The following is a 22,135-nucleotide window of genomic DNA, read 5'->3' on the forward strand; positions in this document are numbered from 1 at the left end:
AAAATTAAATGAAAAATATTCTCAATTGTGAAAATATTTTTAATTATTATAGCCAGTCAAATTTAACGAACTAAAAATAGACAATGATTTAGCAAAATGTTATTTTAATGTAATTATTTGTTCATTATTTAAAAAAAAAAACGACTTCCGTAAACATCAACAAACGTAAAACTCAAGAATCTGCCTTTGTTACCATGGCAACTCGGGGAAACAATTCAGAGCGGGACCGGAAAAGGTCTAATCACCTGTGGCATTCTAGCTCATTAGAAGACGAACACAACTTTAAAGTTCGATTACATCTTTATACCTTATGCCAGCGCCACAAATGAAAAATAAGGAGTCCATTTCCAGTAAAGTGTCGGCGAGCCTACAAAGTAAGTTTGGCGCTCAGGTCGCGTTTAATTACCGTTAGCCACCTGTCACCAGCCTCAATATTCAAACGAGTGTTAGCTTAAAATGTCCATTCGGTTCATTTACTCCACAGGACGGTCATTTGTAGTTTATGGCTTTCGAGAATTCGTTATGACTGGCTAGTCTAAACAACTTTTCAGGGTAAAGGGCCCATTTTGAAGGACTTATTACGACGGGGGATTTGCTTGACACATAATGTCCAAAGCCCAGGTCAAGAAAAAAGAATCCACTTCCAGCAAAATATCCGACGTGCCAGTAGAGTAAGTTGGTTTTTATTCTGTAATGCAGACACTAACAAATATAAGCATAATATTTATTTTCCTGTCAATTCATATATTTGCAGTTTGGTGTTGAACTTTAAATAGCAACCTTCTGTCAAATATTTCACTCCCTCACCAAGTTTGCTAACCCAAATGAGAGCAAACAAAAACTGCTGACAGACTCTGGAGGAAAAAAGTCTGACTCATGTCTTCTCTCAATTTCAGAGTATGTTCTGCACCCAGCATATCCGTGGATAGCCTGGAGGATGTGTGGCCCGAGTGGAATGACGGGGATGTCTACAAGGAGAAATGGGACTCGGGGAAAGTGCCAGAAGATTCAAAGAAGCCTCCCCCTCCAAATGTAAAGATTGTTACACTTAAGCGGAACACAAATTAAATAATGACATTAGCCGCATTGTACGTGTGTATATATATATATTTTTAGTTACAGCTGTTCTTTGAGGATCCAGAGGGGAAAATTAAGCTTCCGGCATCTTTGAATGTGAAGTACTGGAGCCGCCCTACAGAGTTTCTCGGCAGCATGGTAATCCTAAACATCTTTCTGTGTCACTCCAACATGTTGTTTTAATTACAACGTATTTCAGTTCCACATCCTACAGTGGTATTGCGAAATTCCCAAAGCCTTTCTAGTTTTTCGTCTCTTTGAATAAGTCACTGCCAGATCGCAATCGTCCTTTTCACTACCGCTGTCAATAGAGTTTAATTAAATCCCTGCGACGGGGAGCCGAGGCCAATCGCTTTCCGCGATGCCGTCTCTCTTCATCTGAGATTTCTAAAGCCTATTTTTATCGACGGAAGTGTTGAGGTCGTCTCCCACGCGTTAAACATGGCCACCCTTGACCCCCGGTTGATCTCTGTTGCCATTAGCTGTTAATATTTAATTAGACATTCATGGGAGTCTATTAAGATGCCTGGTAGAATGTTCATTGCAGGTTTGCTAGTCGGGGGAGTATCACGGAGAGGCTAGACCGACCGGCAAAGCACCTCCCCCTCCGTGTTAAGTAGGACACACATTGGTGTTAGCTTGAAAACGGTTCGCTGTGACTGCGGCGCAACTCTGTGTCGTATGAACCGACTCATTTCCACCCATGTGTTTTAATTTAGGTGCCCACAGTTGTTGATAACACACATAGCTTTGACCTGGTGACCTCCAACCACCATCTACTTGGCAGTGAGGTAAATAAACACGAGCCATCAATTCTCTTCAATACTTTGAGTCATTGTTGAGACAAGTAAAAAAAAGAAACACTCACTGCCAGCGAGTTTCTAAATGGACTTATTGTTCTCTCTTTCCCTCCCTAAGCTGATGAGGTGGATGATTAGTGAGATCTACATCGTTTGGAAAGTCTTCCACCACCCCGAAGAATCAGAGCAGCACGGCTGGAAACCTTGGGAGCACATCTACTCGCTGTGCAAGACGGGGAAAGGCCACGTGCCGCTCTTCAACTGCTACGGGAAATACCTGGTTCGACTCTTCTGGATGGTGAGCGAAGTTATCCCGAATGCCGTAGGGATCTCCCCGACACAATTAAAATTGCGTGACACATTCACAATAGAAGCGTGGTGATATATCAATCCCATTGACAAGAAAAGCCATGAAACAGCGGTCGCCGTGTCAACCGCAGCACGCCAACAGATGGTTATTGCGACGGCATCAAGCTCCCAGCGCCTTCTCGGCTTGATTGTTCGCTCGTCAACCTCTCGTTTCCTTGCCTCGAGCATCTCATTTTTCAATGGTCTTTTTTTTTTTTAATCCACACTATTCGAATTATTGTTTTTTTCTTTTACGCTTCACAATTCTACTCTTATCAGGTGAGCTTTGGCTCAAAAGCCACCGGAGTAAGGAGAAGTCTTTTGGAAGTCAAGTAGACGCGACTCTGAATCCATTTAGACCCGATAAACGCGACCTGGACGCTGGAGAGTTTTCATCGGCACTCGTGGTTCACTATTTTGTTTGTTGCTCTGTGCATTCAGGGTTGCTGGCGGAAGATAACGGTGGATGATTTCATGCCCTTCGACAAAGACCACAATCTGCTTCTGCCGGCGTCTGACTGTCGGGCGGAGCTGTGGCCCATGCTGCTGGCCAAGGCGCTCGTCAAAGTTAATAACACGAGGCCGCTCAGTCGAGATGTCAACCGAAAGTGAGTGTCATTGAGTTTTTAAATCTGGAGGATATTTTGCTGACTCAACCTTGAGTCCCAAGTTGGTGGCATGTCGGTGATGGAGCACGATGGCGTGTCCCGCTGTCTTCTGAAGGTTGACCGACGAATTAATCTTTAATCTCAGACAGGAAACAAAGGACCCCCCTCCCTCGTTGAAGCATTCATAAATCATAGTGGTGTAGTTTACATTTTGCGTCCTGGGCCAAGTTGTATTTTGACGCCGAGTTGGTGAACTTCTGTAGTGGATTCGTTTCCTTCAGTGCTGCGGACCGGACACAACAATTCCCACGAGGGCCAATTAGAATTTATCGAGGCCATCTGTTTCCACGGAAACTGAGTGCTTGAAGGTTCTCAAAATGTTCATAGATGCCAAGCGTTATAATTTATTTGGATTGTAATCGTATCATACTTTTGAACGCATACTTGTTTTTCCACTCTCAGTAAAATGTCACAGCTCTCCGACGAGATAGGAGAGTTCAACTTCATCCACCACCTTACCGGCTGGATCCCGGAAATCAGTCCAATAAAGTAAGTCTCACGTCTCAGCGTTAATCATACACATTTGTAATATGATTCTCCAACCTCCTCCCAGCTACGTGTGCCGAAGAAAAACGTGGGATTTCTTGCAAGGTAACATCCCGCCATTTGTGCACAAATGCTTGAAAGTGCATCAGAAGAAGCCCCAGAGGAGGACATCTGAACACAGGAGCCATCACGACGTGGACAAAGGTCAGCTCACAAATTTGACATACGCCACCTTTTGGCGTGGCTTTGCCGATGAGACGTCTTTCTGTTTTCCTCCACTCATGTATTATGGAGCGCGAAGGGTGGGCTCGTCCTCGCGCCGGCGAACTATAAATAAAGCAGCAGAGGGAGCAGCGGTCGGGCAAAGAGCTCGTCGCATGACGGCGACGTCAAGATAACAAGATAATTGTCTCGTAATTTTATTGTACGGTTTATGTAATTTCATCCTCACTACCTGTTTTATTGGCAAAGGGCAGCTGCTCCTTTCGTAACACCGAATATCCAATCCACATTAAATTTCTATAAATCGCAACACAGAAGCACTCCCATCATGGCTCTCTATATGGTCCTGTTAAATGGACTTCCTATGCCCCCGAGCGAGTTCTTATCTCGGAATACACTTTGAGATAGTCCGATTGTAGATAACCTAGACATCGTTCGACCTCGACACAGAATCGAGTGGCCAAGGTGGATTAACTTGAATTAAGGAATGTGATTTATTTCTTTTTTTTCTTTTTCATGACACTGAATTTAATTATCGTCGATGTTTCTCAGGCAAGCCCAAATTGGTGGTGTGCGCCAGCTTCTATCCCAATCAGCTACACGATGATCCCTTTATGTACACAAAAATGGTGCGTATTGCTGTGAATGAGTGTGACCTGCTTGAAATGACACTTAATAAAAATGAAACCTAAAAATTCCACTTAATATTCATTGTCTTTTTATTTGGTTCATTATTATTCATTTTATTTTCATTTTTCTATATTCTTTCTTTCCCCTGTAAAAGCTGATTGTTGTCAAATGTATTTTATTTTTCATTGATCTATATTTTTCCCTGCAAAGCTGACTTGTAAAATTCCAACTCGCAGGCCGATTCCTCGGAGGCTCTCCGTCGCTACAACCTGTGTTTGCGCCACAGCCACGTGGTCTTGTTGACCCAAACCCGAACGTGCCCGTTGGAGTTACCGCACCAGCCTCCGCCCGAGCCGCGTTGGAAACTGGTCCGCAAGAAACCCGAGAAGCCCGTCATCACCGACGAGCCGAAAAGTAAGCGGGCGAGAACGATAATACCATTTTGGTGAAATTCTGCGAGAAGGTCGTAGGTCACGGATAAATACGAGCGAAGAGCAAAGCAAATTCTAAATCAGGAAGAGCTGTGCATGAGAGGTTATACGGTGTTGGAAGACAGCCACAATATTTCACGAGTGAGATTAGTGGCTGGCTCGTCTGAAACGAGATAAAGAGTGGGCGTGCTGTCTGTTTTGTGTTTCTCCCCCTTATCGCAGTCATTCCTTTGTCCAAACCTGAAGAGTTCATCGGCATCGCCAGCCCCTTCATTGAGCAGCGTGTCGAGAGCCCGCCGAGCCCCTCCGCTGAACGGTGCGTGCACGCTCTGACATCTTTTCAAAGGATGAATCATATCTGCCATCTTATACATTTCACCAGCGCGGTAGACACAGATGTGACGAGTGACTCATCAGTAGACAGACGACACAGTCCATTGCCGCAAACGTCTCGGCGTACGATGCGCTCGCCGCACGATGTACACTCTCATGATACGCCATTGTTACGTCAGGGTCGACAAATGGAGCGTCCCGAAGAAAGATCCCTACACGTCTCCTTTGGAGCCCATCCCCGAGGGAGCTGAGGACGAAGGCCACGAGCCCGTCGACCCCGACGCGCCCGTAAACGAGGTTAACAGCGAAGTCCTCGTCGAGGAGGTGGAGGTACTTGTGATTGCGCCGTTTTTGCCTTGAGTATTAGTGACGTGGTATCGGCAGTTTCGACTATGGCAAATTTTTTTTTTTTAATTGTATCATTTGAAGGCCTCACAAGTCAGTTCTTGCCCTCGCATCCACACACAGCTCATCACGTAGGCGTTCTGTGTCAGTGCCAACAAGGCAGCCGTCACCCAGTCTCAAAGTCACTTCTGTCGTCCCCCCCGAGCCAGGCCACTAGTGACCGAGGGGCACATCTGCACCAAAGAGGGAGCCAGCAATAGACGGGAGACCGATGCGGGCGAGAACACCACAAAAAAGAGAGCGCAGGAATCACAAAGGCAGCGCTACGGTTAATGAAAAGCAAAGCGAATGAAAAAAATAGGGAGAAGCCGCCGAGCAGGAAATCGAGATGTGGAATTACGTATCGTGCAGATGGAGAGGGGGGGGAAAAAAAAAAGGAAAAGCGGTGCAATTAGAGGGTGAGCCATCAGTGTCTATCTCTCCTGGGAAGGGGGGGAGGGCTTATTATTACCCATCACTCTCATCCTACAGAGGAATAGTCGAGATGAATCGCCCTCTTGTGTAACTGGGACCAGTTATAGCGAGGTTACACCAGGGCAGCATGGGCACAAGCTGTCGTTCAGTGTGTATGTGCGTGTGGGCTCGCACGTGGCGGATCATGCATCCGTTGTCGCTGATGTGAGAAGGTGTTTTTTGGTCTTTGCCCCCCCCCCACCCTCCTTCTGCTTCTGTCAACTCTCGCCAAAGATTCAACATCTGTGCTGAGGAACACCCCCCCCCCCCCTTGTCGGGATTAAAAACAGAAAAAGATGGTGGTGTCACATGACGTTGCTAATACCCCCCCCCCCCCCCCCCCCCCCGAACACCACCCAATGGTTCTTTCGGTCCATGTTTAATGTGCTTTCAAGAATTAGGCCCCTTATGCAAGCAAGCACGCCGCCTTAACCTCGACTATTCTCGGAATGCGGTTAATCACCGAAGGTTTTCCGTGCTATTCCATTTACGTAGAGGTCCAATCCAAATAGGTAAAGTTTTGACTTTGCTTTACTTATTTCATTCAGGAATCGGGAAAACATCAGTTGGAGAAGAACTATAACTTATCAAGCAAGTCACTCGGGGAGAAGAGACTTAACTCTGCTGGCTTTGTCAAATAAAGCTCCAGGAAGTCTGGGATTATAGAAATAGTCTCTCTCCCAGTTTTCAGTCCAGGACGGTGATTTGGTCACAAAAAATAGCTTTCTAATCAGAAGACAGCAGATTAAAAAAAAAAAACCCTCAGGAGTCTTACATGTGAGATTTGTCACGTAAGACCAGCAGTCGTATTGACCAACATTCTGTTTTTATTTCATACTTGCTGACTTTTGCATCGAAGCATATTCTGGAGAGTGTGCCTCCTAATCACGAGGTTCATTTTCTGTCCACACACTTCGGCAAATTAGGCAAATAAGCGGTGACTCACATGTGAGTCATCAAGAGTCTTGCCCAGGAAGCTTTCCGCTTTTTGTTGCCAAGGAAGTTTTTGTCAAGAGCTCCTCCTCTTATGCTACAACGTTTTCTTTTGACACATTTGCTTTCCTCAATGACTAAATAGAATGAAAGGAATTTGTTTAGCCCTCATGAGTCCCTGTCTCGGCCACCAGGAGGCAGTAATCAAAACTAGTTCTACTTCTGCTATAAATAACTGTTATTTTTCATGAATATATATATATTTTTCAATATTTTTCATAAAAAATATATATGAATTTGAGAATTATGTCATCTACATGAGTTGCTCCACCATTTGTATTTAAATAGACATGACTTGTAATCATCTTTGTTTTATGTTTACTTTTACAGAGAACAAACTGGGAGTGACATTAGATAGAAAAAAAAAATTGTCACTTTCTTGTCAAAGTTCTTTTTATTGCGACGCGAGTTGAATTGAGCTCACCGCCTGCTCGCTCAGACACAATATGATGGAATTTGCTAATGACTCATCAGGAAAATTGAATCATTTGTCGGGCAAATGAACATGAAATCGGAGCGGTTGAGTAACCCCCCCCCCCCCACCCCCCAAGCCGGATGTAATTAACATGCTAAACAACAACATAATAACTCCTCATCTGTTAGTGACAGTCAGAGTAAATTAGCAGCGCTATTCCCCTGGTGGTGTTGTGGCGCAGCAGCAGGGGAGGAGCAGCCCTTGTCACATTAAAGCCCGTCTGCTGTCCCGCGGTGATCATCGGGGACGGCGCACCGCCGCAGCTGTCACCGAGTCACCAGAGATGTCTGCGGCACGGCGCGTCTCCGGGCTGCGCTCCTCCATGCTTTTTTACAACTCAACTACTCACTCCTTTTCTCTTTCTCTCTCTCTCTCCGTGTCCCTTCAGGTTCCCACCGAGGACAAGAAGAAGGACGATGATGCCGTGTCCATTGGTAAACGCTACCACTTTGCAATTTAAAAAGAAAAAAGTGCCCAGAGAATGATTAACACAATGGTAACACATTCCGCAAACAAATTCCGCTGTATGAATTATTTTCAAGGTTCAACTCTGGCCATCAGAACTAATTTATTACTTGAGCAACAATTTTAAAAAATTAATACAAGAACACTTTTTTATTTTCAATTTTTTTTTTATTTTAAGTAGTACAAGTCTAATTGCTCATCCGCGATAGTAGGTGGCAGTAGCGATCACACTTTCATTTCAGGCAATTTAATGCACAAACAGCTCTCTACATTTCCTACAGTAAATAAAGTTTTCCAGGTAAATGTTGTTTTAATTATGAAAAAAGGTGCAGAGAGTTTCCAGGCTCTGTGTCATCTCTCGGGGAGCTAACTAAAAGTTTTCAAGTCGCCCACTTTCCGCTGCGTCCATCTTCCTCTGCACGCCTCCTTCAGTCGCTTACAAAAAGAAGGCGCTGAAATGATGCCTTTAGACAGCCGGGCAGTTTTTCCCTCTGCCCTCGTTCAGTTGCTTAGTAACACCTGAACGGGCGAGCGTTCCTCAAGCGTCAGCGACTGCGTTGCCCGTGTGTTTTATGTGCGTGTCGCTCACTGGATGGGGTGTGCGCCTATGTCTGAAGGACTCGAACTCCAGATGCCTTGAATAAAATCTTAAGTGGGCGGGTGGGAGTAAGGACGCCATTATGTGGGAGTCGGGCCAATTCCGTTCAGTCCGTTTAAGATAACGGTTTGATGATAACCGGCTAGGCGTCTCTAAAGGGAAAGCGTTGTGCTGTCTGAGTTTTGACAGGCTATGTGACATTAAAATCCTGTTCCTGTGCAAGGATGCTGTAAATTGTTACAAATTGTTTTTGGGTGTCATCTTGGGGGAAAAAAAGCTGAGGCATAAACATTTTTCTTGCCAATAAGAAATGAATGCTATGTAAATAAAATTGGATTTAATCTCTTTTCAGAACCGCCGAGTGTAGTAAAACACCCTGTCGTCAAACCCATCTTCCCAGAGGCCTGGATGGAATTGGAGGATTTTCCGAAATGTTTCTGGTAACACATGTTTATTCTAAAACATTTTAATGGGATTTTTGAGAAATATTTTTTCCCTCCTCCTAGTCGCTTGTTGGTGTTCCACAACCCCGAAATGTACCCACACCGTGCCCAGAAGTCTCTGCTTAAGGTACAAACCTTTTTGAGTGGTGGTTCACCATCTATCCAAACATTTATTCACGCTGGTGGATAATTGATTGTCTATGTTTTTTTTTTGTGGGACGAGGATGGAGGATTTGGATTTTCATGGCAAATTGGCAGTGTAAACTTTTAGAACCCTCGGGGCACACAATGAAAGCTAATATTGAAGCTAGCGCTTGTCCTCGATTGCCTTAGTTATTTGTAGACTCTCAAGATGTTTGACTGTGGACGAGCATTTACATATCAGCTCGGATAGGGACGATTCTGCTTGTCATTCCAAACACGTCCGCGTCTCCCGCTCCCGCCTCCCTTGTCGTCTCCTTTATCACCGTTGTTTCTGCTCCTCTCCTCTCCTTGTATTTTTTTTTTTTTTGCTTTGTCTTGTCTATCTCGCCTGACTTACTCCACTCTCCTAGCCTCTCTTCCATTCAACCGAGCCTCTATCAGTTGATCCATCATCCCCTCCCTGTGGCTTCCAGTGCTTCTTTTCTCCTCCTTGTCTGCCATCTTGCTGATAAGTTGCCCCTATGTGTGTCTCAGTGTTCATATGCGAGAGGGACTTACTACTTGTACGTGGACAGCCTGCATCCCTCCGAGTTCCTCATCAGTTTTTCTGGCCTGCTTCGCTGGGGAGAAATAGACAGCGGTAAGAAGTCACGTGTGCATGTAACCCACATCCAAATATATATCGCGAAGGTCACGTGATCTTCAGTTGGAGTCACAGTGGCGCCTTGAGATATGAGAAAGCCGCCTCGGGTTTTTTTGAGACGCATGGATCAAAAGCGTTAATATTAGCGCCGTACTGACGAGCAGAGAAGAGTTGAGACCTTCGATAGTTTTGTTCTGTGTCAAAAGACGAGCGCAGAACAAATTAGCAATCTCAAGGCACCACTGTGTTATATGTATAGGAATGTTATCCCATACATCTACGCTGACTCCGCCCTTTTTGCCCCTCTCAGCCAATGGCAATTCAGCAACTCCCTGCCCCGCCCTTCTCCAGGCCGCCCCGTTCCACTGGAAGAGCAGACAGTGTCAGCAGCCCATCGTCACCATCGAGACCAACTGCACAAAATCCACCGTGCTTAACTTGCCCGAGGGGTAGGGACATAGTCTGTGTTAAAAATTCAGGACTTGTCTCCATTTTCGCAAATCGTCTTTCCCTTCATCCGGCTTCATCTCAATTTCGGATGCCGTCTATTCTATACGCCCGCCGCCTGCCGGTGCTCGTCCGTCGCGTTAGTATGCGACGGCTGAATTATGTAAAGCTAATGGAGCCGTGGAAATGGAGTTCCACTTTCCCTCAGGTCTGACCAGACCGTGAACTCGGCTCGGCGCTTAAGAGAGCGCACCAGACTGCCGCTTCTTTGACTGGGACAATCTCCGCGTCACTCTAAACATGTTTCAAATCACGTCGTAACCTCCAAAGTGGAACACGGTCCATGGAAGTGGGGGTGAAAAAAAAAAAAAAATCACCATTGCATGTTTGCTCTCTCACCTTCAGGCGCCATGTTTTGTCCTTCCACACGTACGCAGAGCTGGGCTACAATGTGCACCTGTTCACCAAAACACCTTTCTCCTTTGGGGAGGAGGATGACATTATGTGGCTGTGCACCAAGGTCAATCACGCAAGCTCAATTTCATTCCTGCTCAAACATCTTTTTTAATCGCTATATACAAGCAATCAAAACATTTCCATAATATGTGCGAATGTTTTTTTTTTTTCTTTCCATAGGAAAGTGTCCGTTTTAACGAGAGAGCTAAGGCCATCATGTGTGCCCTGACCAGAGTGGTGGCTTCCTTTCGTGACCACCAACACAGGCCAAATCCTGAAATCAGACACAGCCTGGAGGAAGCTTACAGTCCCAAACGAACCCCGCTGGAAAACTGGCACGTCCGAAAGGTGGAAATGTATCAACTTTTTTTTTTTTGTGTTTAATTTCTACATTGCTGCTAAAATAAATCTTGTGTGTGTGCGACGGGGCCCTCAGGTGTTCAGCCTGGCTGTCCATCATATGCTGTGTGATGCCCTGGGCAGGGAAATGACCCCGCAGGAGCGCTTTGCCGTTCTGGCCCTCACCGCCGACCCCTCACTGCTGGCTAGGACGCACTCCCCTGCATGTAACGTGTCATTTCTGTGTGGACATTGTTGCATACTTCCTGAACAATATTACCAAATAAAATGTAATATTTGTTCCCCCAAAAGCGTGTCAGGAATCAAAACCTCCGGAAACGTGGATTGACAGGCAGCCAACAGAGGAAGAGGTCAAGGCAGCCGTAGTGCTGCAAGCTGCGTTCAGGGGACTTTTGGCGCGAGAAGTCTACAGATCCTCCAAAGCAGGTACACGCTTCGATCGAAAGGTCAAATATGAAGCTTGAAGAAGGAGAGTGGGCTAGTTTATCGTTGGGAACGTAAAGAGGCAGCAGCACATCTGTCTTCATGAGGGGAAGAGTCCGACGTGCTGTCCAAACGCATAAAAGCATCACGCTAGGCACCGTCTGCTTCTTCTGGTCACAATTTGATCCAGGCCGGTGGCACGTATCGAGCCTCTGAGCGGAGGATGACACTGCCACTCTTTCTAATACCTTCTGACAGAGCGCGGCTCGCTACCATGCTAATACATACACGCGACGCCGCGCGTGCTAGCAGTGGTTCTGCGCTGGCTGAAGGCTAGGCTATACTTTCCCATATAGGGTCCTCCAAATATGGCTGCCATTAAATTTGAAAACGGATTAATTAAGGGAAGCAAAACAACTCTTTCTTGGTTGATGTCCACGCTTTTTTTTTTACCCCCGACTCGCTAGTCTCCCTCGAGTGATAAATACGATAGGTCTTCATCTCTCAGTGGCTGGCCTCGACCCCAATGTATCACTTTCGGAGAGGGGGAGGCCGTTAGAAAAAAAAAAGTAGCTGGCTTGCTAAATCGTGAGACAAAACAATGTGACACCTGTGCACGTGCAAAGCAAGTTGACGCCATAGCGACGGCGTCGCGTGGAAATACAGTAAGAACGTTCCACCCCTCCGCCCGGCGAGGCGAAATAGGCTTTCGGCTCGAAAGTAGGTCAACCCCAATAAATGTTTCATGTATTGGCAACGTGCATTGTCTTTCATCTTTAATCGTGCTCCTCCTGTCGTGCAGGCACCAAGGAGAGCATCTGCGCGTCTGCTGCGCTTTCCGACATGTGGGCAAAGGTGGAATGCGACGTTGACAAACACGCCACCTCCCTCCTCCGGTAAATGAAGGTTACTCTTGTCTGTTTTTTTTTATTATTATTTTTTTATCCCCAGCCATTCACATCTCGGACTTTATGCCTTCAAACCAGCGGTGAGACGATTAGAATGCTACAGCGCCGCTCTGTACAATACACGCTCTATATTTGATATCCTTTCATCCCTTTGAGCTCCCCGCGCTCTGCCACACGCCCGAAATTGGCTCCCTCTCCCGGTTGCGGCGGCCAGGCGGGGAGCATTTTTTTTTTTCCACATTGTGTTCCATCTTTTATCCCAGCGGTACCATCTGCTGTTTATCCATACGTGGTTCCAACGCAGCTCGCGGCGTCTGCCGTATGACCCACCGCCTGGGGAAATACGTTTTTTTGTACTACCGTTAAAGGCCTGCTTCATCCTGTGGACATTGTGCCCACCCCCTCCCTCTGGAAAAAAAAAAAAAATTAGTATTAAAGCTTTTTTTGAGTCAAGCTGTCAACGACACGGGCGGTAATAATTTGTTCTGCTGCTCAGGCACATGTTTGAGCTGTTCGACAGCCCAATCTACCCGTGTCAGTTGGATGAATGGACGAAAGTGGTCTTCACGGACTACTCCGTAAACCTCCTGGACAAAGCCAACTCTTGGATCTTGGTTCTTAGGTTGGACACCTTTTGTCATCTTGACTGTTCTTTTTCCATCTCCCTTGTAAATTTGACTGGCTTCTTTCTCCATGTCATATGCGTTTGAAGAGAGGTGTTCTTTTTCACGAAGGAGACGCTGCTGTTGACAAAGCTCGACAGTCCGGTCCCGTATTCTCGACTGCACATCATCAATAACGACACCGGAGAAAACCTGAGCAAGCTCCTCACAAAAGTCCCGCCCCTTCTTTATCGACCCAATGAGGTTTGAGCGGTGTATTTTAGGTTTATTGTGAAATTCAAGTTCTAGTCATATCACAAATGGAATTTTTTTTTCTTCTGCAGCTGGGTTACACGTTTGTCGCCGAGGTTCTCACGGCCGACTTGCCACCCGCCAACGCCAAGTGGACGATGCGCTTCATCACCACCCGAGAGCCTCTCCCGAAATTGGCTCGCGCGCCTCCGCTCGAAACGTTTGCCGTGCAGGAATTCCAGGATTATTACATTCCCAACATTTATAATATTATATGTGGGTAAGACCAACAAACACTCACAGTATTCCTCTTTTAAATCTAACATGGTAAAAATGACGGCTGACGGCAATTGTGTGTTGTTTTTTTTTTCCCCCTTTTTTTCTTGCAGCTATACGGTGAAGGTGACCGTGCCTCTCGTCGGCACCGTTCACTTTCAGACATCCAGCCGTTACGTCAAGATACGTCTGTCAATCATAGAGCGAGAGACGGTCGTGGCCAGCGCCATCGGCCAAGGCCACGTCGTCATTCCCGTCGCCAACTTCCTGCCCAACGAAGAGTGGGAGGAGGAGGAGGAAGAGGAGGAGGAGGAAGAGGAGGAGCCTTCAGGTTTGGGATTGTATCAATGTGTTTTTTTTACAGTTGCTGGTTTTATACTTGTATGAAAGGGTTCAGTTAACGATTCCGAATTTTAAATCTGATTTTTAAACCATGTCTTATACAATAACTTGGAAGTCAACTGGATCAGATTTAGTTCCCCTTTTTTTAAGGTTCCATTGTACTGTCCTTAGAATGAACCACACTCAGAAAGCCCCCCCGCCCCCGTCAGGGAGAAACTTTTTCCTCTCTTTAATTTGCTTTGCACTTCCCGCTGCAATAACTGGGCTCGCCGTTTGTCTTTTTATTTTCCTCCGACTCAGGCCTTTGCTCTGCTCGTTACAGCTCCCAATGGCGCTGTAGAGGAGAACCAGCACACGCCCCCGGCCCAGGAGGAAGAGATCAACGCGTTAGACGACAGCCAGGACGAAGAAGAGGAGAGCAGTACGTCGGGGAAATCGCTTTGCGAAGATGACCACTTGCCGCCGCCCAAAAAGCCGCCGGTAACGCCGACTGCGTGGATTCGCCGGTTGCTCATTTGCTACTGTCTGACTTAGCAGCACTTTAACTATTAAACACCGGTGATGTTTTTTTTTTTTTTTAATGAAACACCACCGAGCAATCACGCTGAGGCGCTAATGAAGAATGACCAATGGCGTGGACGGTAATGAGATGGATCATGTCGAATCCCGTGAAGCATCAGCAGGCGGGAGTAAACGCATATTGATTTGTCCTTAAGTTCAATTACAACCGGCGTTATGTGATTAAGGCCACGGGAGACATTTTGATGCTCGCTATTGGCAAATTGAGTTTGAGCCATTGAAATAAAAAATATATATATATATTATAAACAAATACATCCTTTTTTATGTATGGCAGGATTACAGGTATTTGCTGAGGGCAGAGGTGCTGTATCACAGCTGGCATTTGGATGAGTCCCAGTTGGCCTTCGCTAATCTGCTCAGTTTCAAAGAAACCCAAGGTACCCACAGTCCAAAGTTTTCATATTTATTCACGTGCATCATATAAATAAACACAACCTGGCTGGTCAGTATGAACCCGGAGACACCATTCGGTATAAATGAATTCTAAATCACCCCCGCGTTGGCGGACTTAATTATCCTTTTACATTAGCGAAACCTTCAGAATTCTCGAGTGGTGAATTAATTTTAGCAGGCCAGGTGAGCGTCGGCGCACAAGAGGCACTTTTGCATCCTTTGTAATTTGCACACTGTGCGCGTGACAGCCATCATCCTTGTCTTGATGACTCGCTACCAGCTCTATATGAATCTTGTCGTCCAGCGACCGCACGAGCGTCCTATAGTTCACCACCAGGCTTGAGCAAGTGGGTCAATGGGAAATAAGTTTGCTCTTCTTGCCCCCCCCACCCTTTTCCAGTGCCTTGGGAAATATCTAAGCAGGAAAGTGAATTAATTTCACCCAGTTAAGTCACGTCTCAACGGCGAGGCTGTGCCCTTGATCATGCTCCCTCTATATGCTACATGGTTAGCTCACGCCACGCCACGGCGCACTTTGAACATCCCCCAAATAGTAGCGCGTGCATGTTTAATGCGCGCCAGCCCGCAAGCCCCAGTAAAATCCGGCTTTTAAACTCTCGCTGCTCAGCACACAACCCCATTTTGTTTTCATTAACGGGTTTGTGCACCTGTGCACGATAACAGCCTTTATCGTATATGGCTTTTATTATCACAAAATGGCACGGTGCTGAATTTCCAAATGGCTTCAATGAGAGCAACTTGGTGGCCGGGCTAAATGATGGATTGTTGTGGGGAGGGAGTTTTTATTTTATTTTATTTTCATTTTTTTTAGTTCCTCTCGGCGTCCATTTTATTTGGGAAGTGCAACAGTGCCATCTAGCACACAAGTTCGTACACGGCACAATGATTAAATAAATAAATAAATTAGGTGGGGTATGAGGTTGTACAATATTTTGACACCACCCAAAATTGAGCGATGAGGCCTTGCTGACTATTAATTAGCCATAAAACTCGAATGAAATATTTTCACATTTGAATATATCTTGAGCTGCGATACAAGTTTAAAGAAAAGCTAGTCACGGAATTCAAAAGTCAAAATCAAATCCAAATAAAACCAGTCAACGCTTTTGAAGACACCAGACAGATATGGAATGTTACAGAGTAATAGTGACACCTAGTGGGTAGTCTTGGATTAAAAAAAAAAAAATTAGCTGCGGAAATTGAATGCCACAATGAATCTCTGTGTTTGCAAAATGCAGTGTTCTTTCCGGAGGAGTTGACGGAATCGGTCTCCGCCACATCAGGCAGTGATGAACCGAGCACTGACACAGCCAAAGTCAAAGGGAAAGGCGAAGATGACAAAAAGAACAGCAGCTCCTCATCTGTCTCCAAGGAAGAAACGGTAATAAAGTTGAACACAGATGCCAACATTGAAATGTAAAGACAATCATTTGTAAAAATATTATCCTGCAGGATTTTTTTTTTTGGGCTATCATCTTCAAGCTTAAATCAATATGGAGACATGGCATTAAACTGTGTTTCTCCATTTCAGTTTTGATATTATAGTCAAGTGTTGCAATGGCTTAAGAGTGCCTCGTTGTCAGCCGCAAGTGTGTGCATGTCACATAATTGTCTAAATTTGACTTTGAAACCTTCCACTGCGCGTCCCTCGCGATAAACACCGATCGTTTGCGATGCGTCTTAAACATGAGCGCAATCAAATTTGAAAGGCAGATTTTTGGGGGTTTTGTTTTTTTTCGGCCAGCGTGCCGGCTCTCTGCAGCGCATTTCCATTTGAATATTTTCTTTCATTAGCGGCACAGCGTCGTTGGAAGCTGCCCATGTCATGATCTGCGAATGAATTAACTGAACAATGACACATTATATTCAGCCAGCGCCGCATCATGGAGAAAAAGAAAAAAAATAAATCAAAATCCAGGCCGGGTTTCTCATCGAAAGAGACAGACTCATCGTGTGTTTGCAGCGCGGTGACCTTCCGATGTGTTTGCTTTGTTTTTGTGCAGGGTCTCGACTTGACTAAGGCCAACTACACGCTACATGTGGCGGTCGACAAGAGCCAAGCTGAGAGCATCGTGGTGAAGAAGGATGTTGAGCGAATCGAGCAAATCAAGGCTATTAAAAGAGCCTGGGAGGCGGCTCAACCGGGCCGCGCTGCCAAGGTAACAGAGTGGCTGCCTGTGTCGGGAAGGGAGGCAAAAGTATTGGGACACGCCACTTTTATTCACCCTTGCAGTGCATCTTGCTTTTTGGTTTTACTGACAGGACAGTTGCCTTGTGGGTTAGGGTTGCGAAATATCTGCAACTGTGAATTGCTGAGAGATACCACTAGTACTTTTCTTATCGAATAAAAATTATAAATACATAAATCAATAAAAAAAATGTCTGACACGTGACACCACGGTATAGCGCTACCTACTGGCGAGGAAGACTATCGAAATAAATCCGGTATTGCCCCACATGAAGTACTCATCCCTATTTTGAATGTTTGCGGTCAATTTTCCGTCCCAATACTTTTGTCCGTATGTCGTGTTCCTCTCTCATTGTGTGTGATGATCTTCGTGTCGTTCAAGGCGTGGCAGCTACGTCTCAAGTGGCTCAGTCAATTCTACCTCACCCAACATGGTGACAATCCCGCCCCAGAGCCGGCCACCGCCGAATCGGGTAGGTGGCTTCATCCAAACACATCTTGCTTTCCTTCTCATATTTGTTCTCCAAACAAGATGACGGCGGTGGCTTCAGCCCCACTCCTCCCGATCCTCCCAATATACCAATCGAAGAACTCTTCAGCATCGTTGTTCCTCCATTAGACTACACGCCGTTCATCAGGTGGGTCCCTCTGCTAAAGAATCTTTCGCGCCCACTTGCAGAGAAAACTTTGTACACAAGCCGTTACAATTTCCCCCCAAATATATTTGCATACATACAGTAAAATTCTTCCCGCCAAAGTGCCAAGTCAGCGAAGGCCCTCCATCCCGGCGGGCGAGCGCTTTTGTCTCTCATGTCATCAGCTCTGCCATTGGCCACCTCGCCATCCCCCCGGCCGTGACAAATGAGCCGGTATTTGGGTCTCTTAATCAAAAAGCTATTTTAGGACCCCCGTTGAGCTCATCGCGCCACTGAGATGTGCCCTCTACTGTCACCCCCCCCCCCCCCCCATGTGTGTGTGTGTGCAGCTGTTAATGGCTCCCGACAGTGTGTCCTGCAAAATGGTTGAAAGGCCGTCACACAACACACACACACACACAGTCCGCTGAAATAGGCTGTACTAGCCAATGCTCATTAAGTCTTACTTCAGTGGCACAGCTACTGGCTTCCCCTCATCATTAACTCCGGAAAACGCTTTTGTTGTTTCCCCTCCATCTCCGTTTGCACCTCCGATGGCCACTTTTCCCTCTTTCTTTTAACTCCAAACTTTTTTTTGCCAACTACCTCCATTTCCGGCTCTGCTCGTTCCCCTCATCTTATCGCACGGCCACAGACACGGGGGCGACACACTCTGCTGTTTTACAGCGGCATTACAATGAAGCCTTCAAGCGGGAAGACCGATGTCGTCGTTTCGGATTTACGGCCAGGCGCGCGAGATAAAACTCGGATTGTCAGGCAGCAATTTGCCCCTGCACATTTTCTACATCTGCCGCTTCCATTCACACGCATTCTTTTTTGGGGGGGTAAATAGTCAACTTGCCGAAATGTTAACAAGTTCCGTGTTTGATTAAAACAGAAGGAAAAACCATACCCCGATCCTGTTGGACCCCGAACTCGAGGAGAGCCAGCGGAGGGAGCGCTTAGAACGCATCCAGGCTTACCAGATGGAGCGCAACCTGCTGGTGGAGGAGCGCCAACGCACGGCCGCCACCAGGAGGGAACGCATGCAAAACATCTTGACGCAATACGAGGACCAGCAGGTCACCTCGTCGTTGTTCGCGTCGACGGCCGCCGATTGATCCCCCCCCATGAAAACATCTCTCATCAAAACTGTCTATTTCCAGACGGCGATGGTGCAGGAGCAACAGAAATTCCACGACATACGCACGCAGGGGAATCAAAAATCGTCAGACACTCGCAAATGGCTTAATAATCGTATAAACATGAGAGAGGATAAAATCACGGCGGATGAAGCCTAACAGGCCGCGAAACAAAATCTCACTTGGCCGAGTCGTTTTTTTTGTTTTGTTTTTTAAATTCATCACTTGTCCACAGCAAATTCTCCATTGGCAAGTCAAACGAACAAAAGTGACTGAAGCCATTTTTTTTTTTTTTTCAAGCGAGGCAGCCGCAAAGTACCAAATAATACAACTTCTGGACCTCAGCGTGACTCTTTGAGAATCCAAAAAGAATTTTGTACTGTCAGTGGAAACGGACAAAAATCCTTCTGGCTGTGAAAGTGACACTTCCAACCAATGTGCAATTGTTTCAGTCTCTTGCACAAATGTAAAACAAGCTGGACAAAAAAATTGACTTACTGTACTTGGCAGTTGTTCACTTTTTGCGCGCTCTTTCTAGATTTTTAAGTTATGTAACAAATATAATTTTTCTTTAGGACTATTTCACAAAAGAGAAAAGGAAAAAAAATGCTAAGCAGAACTGGCTTACTCAAATGCAAGACTATGGTTATTACAGTCAATAAAAAAAAATACTATATAATTTTTTAAGACACCATACTATATATTATATTTTTTCCCACAAGTAGATTTAATATAAACATACCACTGCTAGTTAGAACAAATTGGGATTCCTCCACAGGTAGTCAAGAAAAGACAGACTTCCAATTGCGGTAAGAGAACCCAAATGATTTCCAACAGCCCAAAAGTAAAAGACCTAGCGTAAGACAACAGTGCCATCTAGTGGTTGTAAATATTTATAACTTGTCACTGTCACAGAATAGAACAGATGTTTTCCATTTTGAGCATCTGCAGGACGCTTTCATGCAATTGTCGCGCTCGTTCAAGAAAACATTTCACATTCGTCCCCGCTCCCATATTTGCTTTCTCATGTGATCCTGTGTGTCTCCTCAAGGAGCAGTACTGTAATTGGCCCACACTAATGGAGACGCTGCTTCCTAATTGGCCGCTGCCGGCTGGACGCAAAGAAGAGGGACAAAAAGCATGGCGCGACCTTGAAAGGAACGCTACACGTGAGTTGACTTCCCGCAAGTCATAAAAAAAAATAATATTGGATTCTTCAATGGAGCCGCACAGCAGGATGATGCAATTAAGAGGGGGACTGGATATACATCGTCTGAATAGAGTGGGGTCACTGGTGGCTCTTTAATTCACTTTTCATTTGGGAGATAATAACTCAAGGGCGGCTTAATCGATTTATTTCCGCATGCATGGCAAAGGACGATGTAGCTTTTAGGAATTTGCCCCCCCCCCCCCCCCTCCCCTCCTTGTGTATCACCCTCTACGGCGCACACTACCCAGCTCTGGAGCCAGAGCAGAATAACAGACATCCTAACTTGATTGCAACCTCAGCCATTCTTCTCCCTTTAATCTCTTCTCATTAACTTAACTCGTCTCTGCGCCGTTGTTTGGCCAACCTCCAGCGGCGTTGTACATCCTCCCAAATCCTCTAGGTTTTTTTTTTTTTTGGGTCACTCGCAACGTCTTGCTTATTTCCCCGTGGTGTCCTCACTTATCAATGTCTCCCTCGACGACCTATATTAATTGCAAAGATAAACCCGCTTCTATTTGAAGGTCAAGCAACGTCAATATTCGCACGGCGTCCGCGGGGATGCCGATCGACTCGAGTCCGGCTGGCCGTTTGACGGTGTCAAATGTTGACAGCTGTCCTTCATGTACTTGAAAGATGTAAGAGGGGAAAGGCTGATGTGATTTTGTCTTCAATGACAAGCAGGGGGTGGGGTGGGGGGGGGTCTTGTCTGTCTCATTTAAATCAGCCAAGATGGCAGCAATCCAAAAAGCGTGATGTCACCGCCGCTACAAATCGTCCGGGGTCATAATAGAGAAGCGACTTTCCCGCAGATGATCCGACTTTTAGTTTCAGTTTCTTCTAAAGCGGAAGTTGCCTTTTCTTCACATCACGGCTTAATTGCTTTTTGTGTCAGAGACGAGTAAATGAAATCAGCCGTTGCCGTTTACACAACGGAGCTCCGGGAACGCCGGTTCCTCCCTCCCGCCGGATTGCTTTGCGCAATAGCAACTCTGGGAGGATTATCGCGCCGCTTAATTTACTAGCCGAGACCCGGCGGCTGCTGTTCATTGGGCTTTCTCATCACGCCTTTGTGTGGGTGGTGGAAGAGGAATTGAAGCGTTTGGATTTGACTGCTGAATGTTAGAACGTGGCAAAAGTCGACTACGGAATTCACAAAGCGCAGGTCAGAGAGACGGAGATGAAAAAATCCAGACAGAAGCTAGACTCAGTGTGCGTCATAACCATGGCAACAGCAGCTCCGCCCTTTCCTTGAACAGCGGGCCTCCATCTGCTCCACCATCCGAGCTGGTCCTGCTCTCTGTAGTTCTGCTTTTCACCACCAGGTGCTCCCCTTTGCCCTTTGCCGCATTTCCAAGTGAATAGTGCACATTTGATTTCATCTTTGAATGTTAGCAGGCTTGCCCACAAGGTATTTTGTGGACTTCCGCCCCCCCCCTGGATGGACTAGCATGATTGCCTTGAGAGATTTAGTTGCCGGGCGCGGGGGCGTCTGGATCGTTAATTGTTATCTGCCGCCGTCGTGATCACTCGATTCTCGACTGTCCTCGTCTGCACTCAAATTCTTTACAGGGGTGGCCGGCACTGCTTAGCTGCCTCCTGCTTCATTTATCCCTTGCCAGTACTTTCTTTTCTCTCTGACGGAGTCTGATGAAGGATTTATCTTTGTTGTGGTTTTTCTTTTTCCTCTAGCAACCTTTTTTTATCCCCGCCATCAATATTCATGAAGGCCGGTCGCTTTTATTGGCAGTAGGAGGCTCCTCGTTTTGAGTGACAGGTATGTCACAGAGATTCTCCATCGGATTGTTTGACATTGGCGCATCTGGTGGAACGTCTCGTTTTACGGTCCTCTCTGACTTGTTAGCGCTTCAAATCAACCACTCGGTGGCTCGCCACTGCCCGGCGGGCCGATACAGTGGGCGCCACGTTCAGGTGCGCTTGATTTAACTACAGCTGTCAGCGAGGACACAAAAACCCCGGGCCTTCTGCTCCCTTTGACTCGGCCTAACCTCACCCGCTGTGACCTCCCGGTGTTTCTTTCGCCGCTTTCCCCAGACAGCGCCGTGTTGCCGACGGGTGTCTGCGACGATGATGTCGAACTCGGGAGGACGTCGGTGACGTCGGGGATGCGTCGGTCAGGAGGGTTCAGCCTCATTTGATGATAGTTGTCAGTGGCTGAATGAGGTCACAATGTAGCGGTGGTGGGTGGAAAGCGAGGAGGAATTGTTTCATCGTTTGTAAATGTTCCTCTTTCGCCCAACTTTCATTTTCAGGCCAGCGAATGGAT

General features: G+C 46.3%; 1 protein-coding gene across 2 annotated transcripts; it reads left to right on the forward strand.

Annotated features, from left to right (window-relative positions):
- Positions 1–212: 212 nt before the first annotated feature.
- Positions 213–21,641, forward strand: adgb (androglobin). 2 transcript variants are annotated; one of them, XM_085937432.1, is made up of 35 exons: positions 213–374; positions 552–671; positions 897–1,032; positions 1,117–1,215; positions 1,797–1,868; positions 1,996–2,175; positions 2,667–2,833; positions 3,296–3,382; positions 3,447–3,583; positions 4,154–4,230; positions 4,468–4,645; positions 4,885–4,978; positions 5,175–5,325; positions 7,710–7,755; positions 8,737–8,824; positions 8,891–8,954; positions 9,506–9,611; positions 9,925–10,063; positions 10,467–10,581; positions 10,698–10,865; positions 10,954–11,083; positions 11,169–11,303; positions 12,103–12,196; positions 12,705–12,830; positions 12,921–13,074; positions 13,155–13,342; positions 13,452–13,669; positions 14,003–14,160; positions 14,537–14,639; positions 15,915–16,057; positions 16,680–16,835; positions 17,247–17,337; positions 17,397–17,502; positions 18,398–18,581; positions 18,666–21,641. In XM_085937432.1, the coding sequence occupies exons 2-35, from the start codon at positions 607–609 to the stop codon at positions 18,798–18,800; spliced, it is 4,290 nt and encodes a 1,429-aa protein (XP_085793558.1). In that variant the 5' UTR covers positions 213–374; positions 552–606; the 3' UTR covers positions 18,801–21,641. The 2 variants fall into 2 exon arrangements, with proteins under 2 accessions (XP_085793558.1, XP_085793557.1); XM_085937431.1 differs by having other exon boundaries at positions 485–671; positions 18,666–18,806.
- The last annotated feature ends 494 nt before the right edge of the window (positions 21,642–22,135 follow it).

This window comes from Syngnathus leptorhynchus, chromosome 18 (assembly GCF_054491065.1).
Source record: "Syngnathus leptorhynchus isolate UIUO chromosome 18, UIUO_Slep, whole genome shotgun sequence".
Classification (NCBI taxonomy): Eukaryota; Metazoa; Chordata; class Actinopteri; order Syngnathiformes; family Syngnathidae; genus Syngnathus; species Syngnathus leptorhynchus.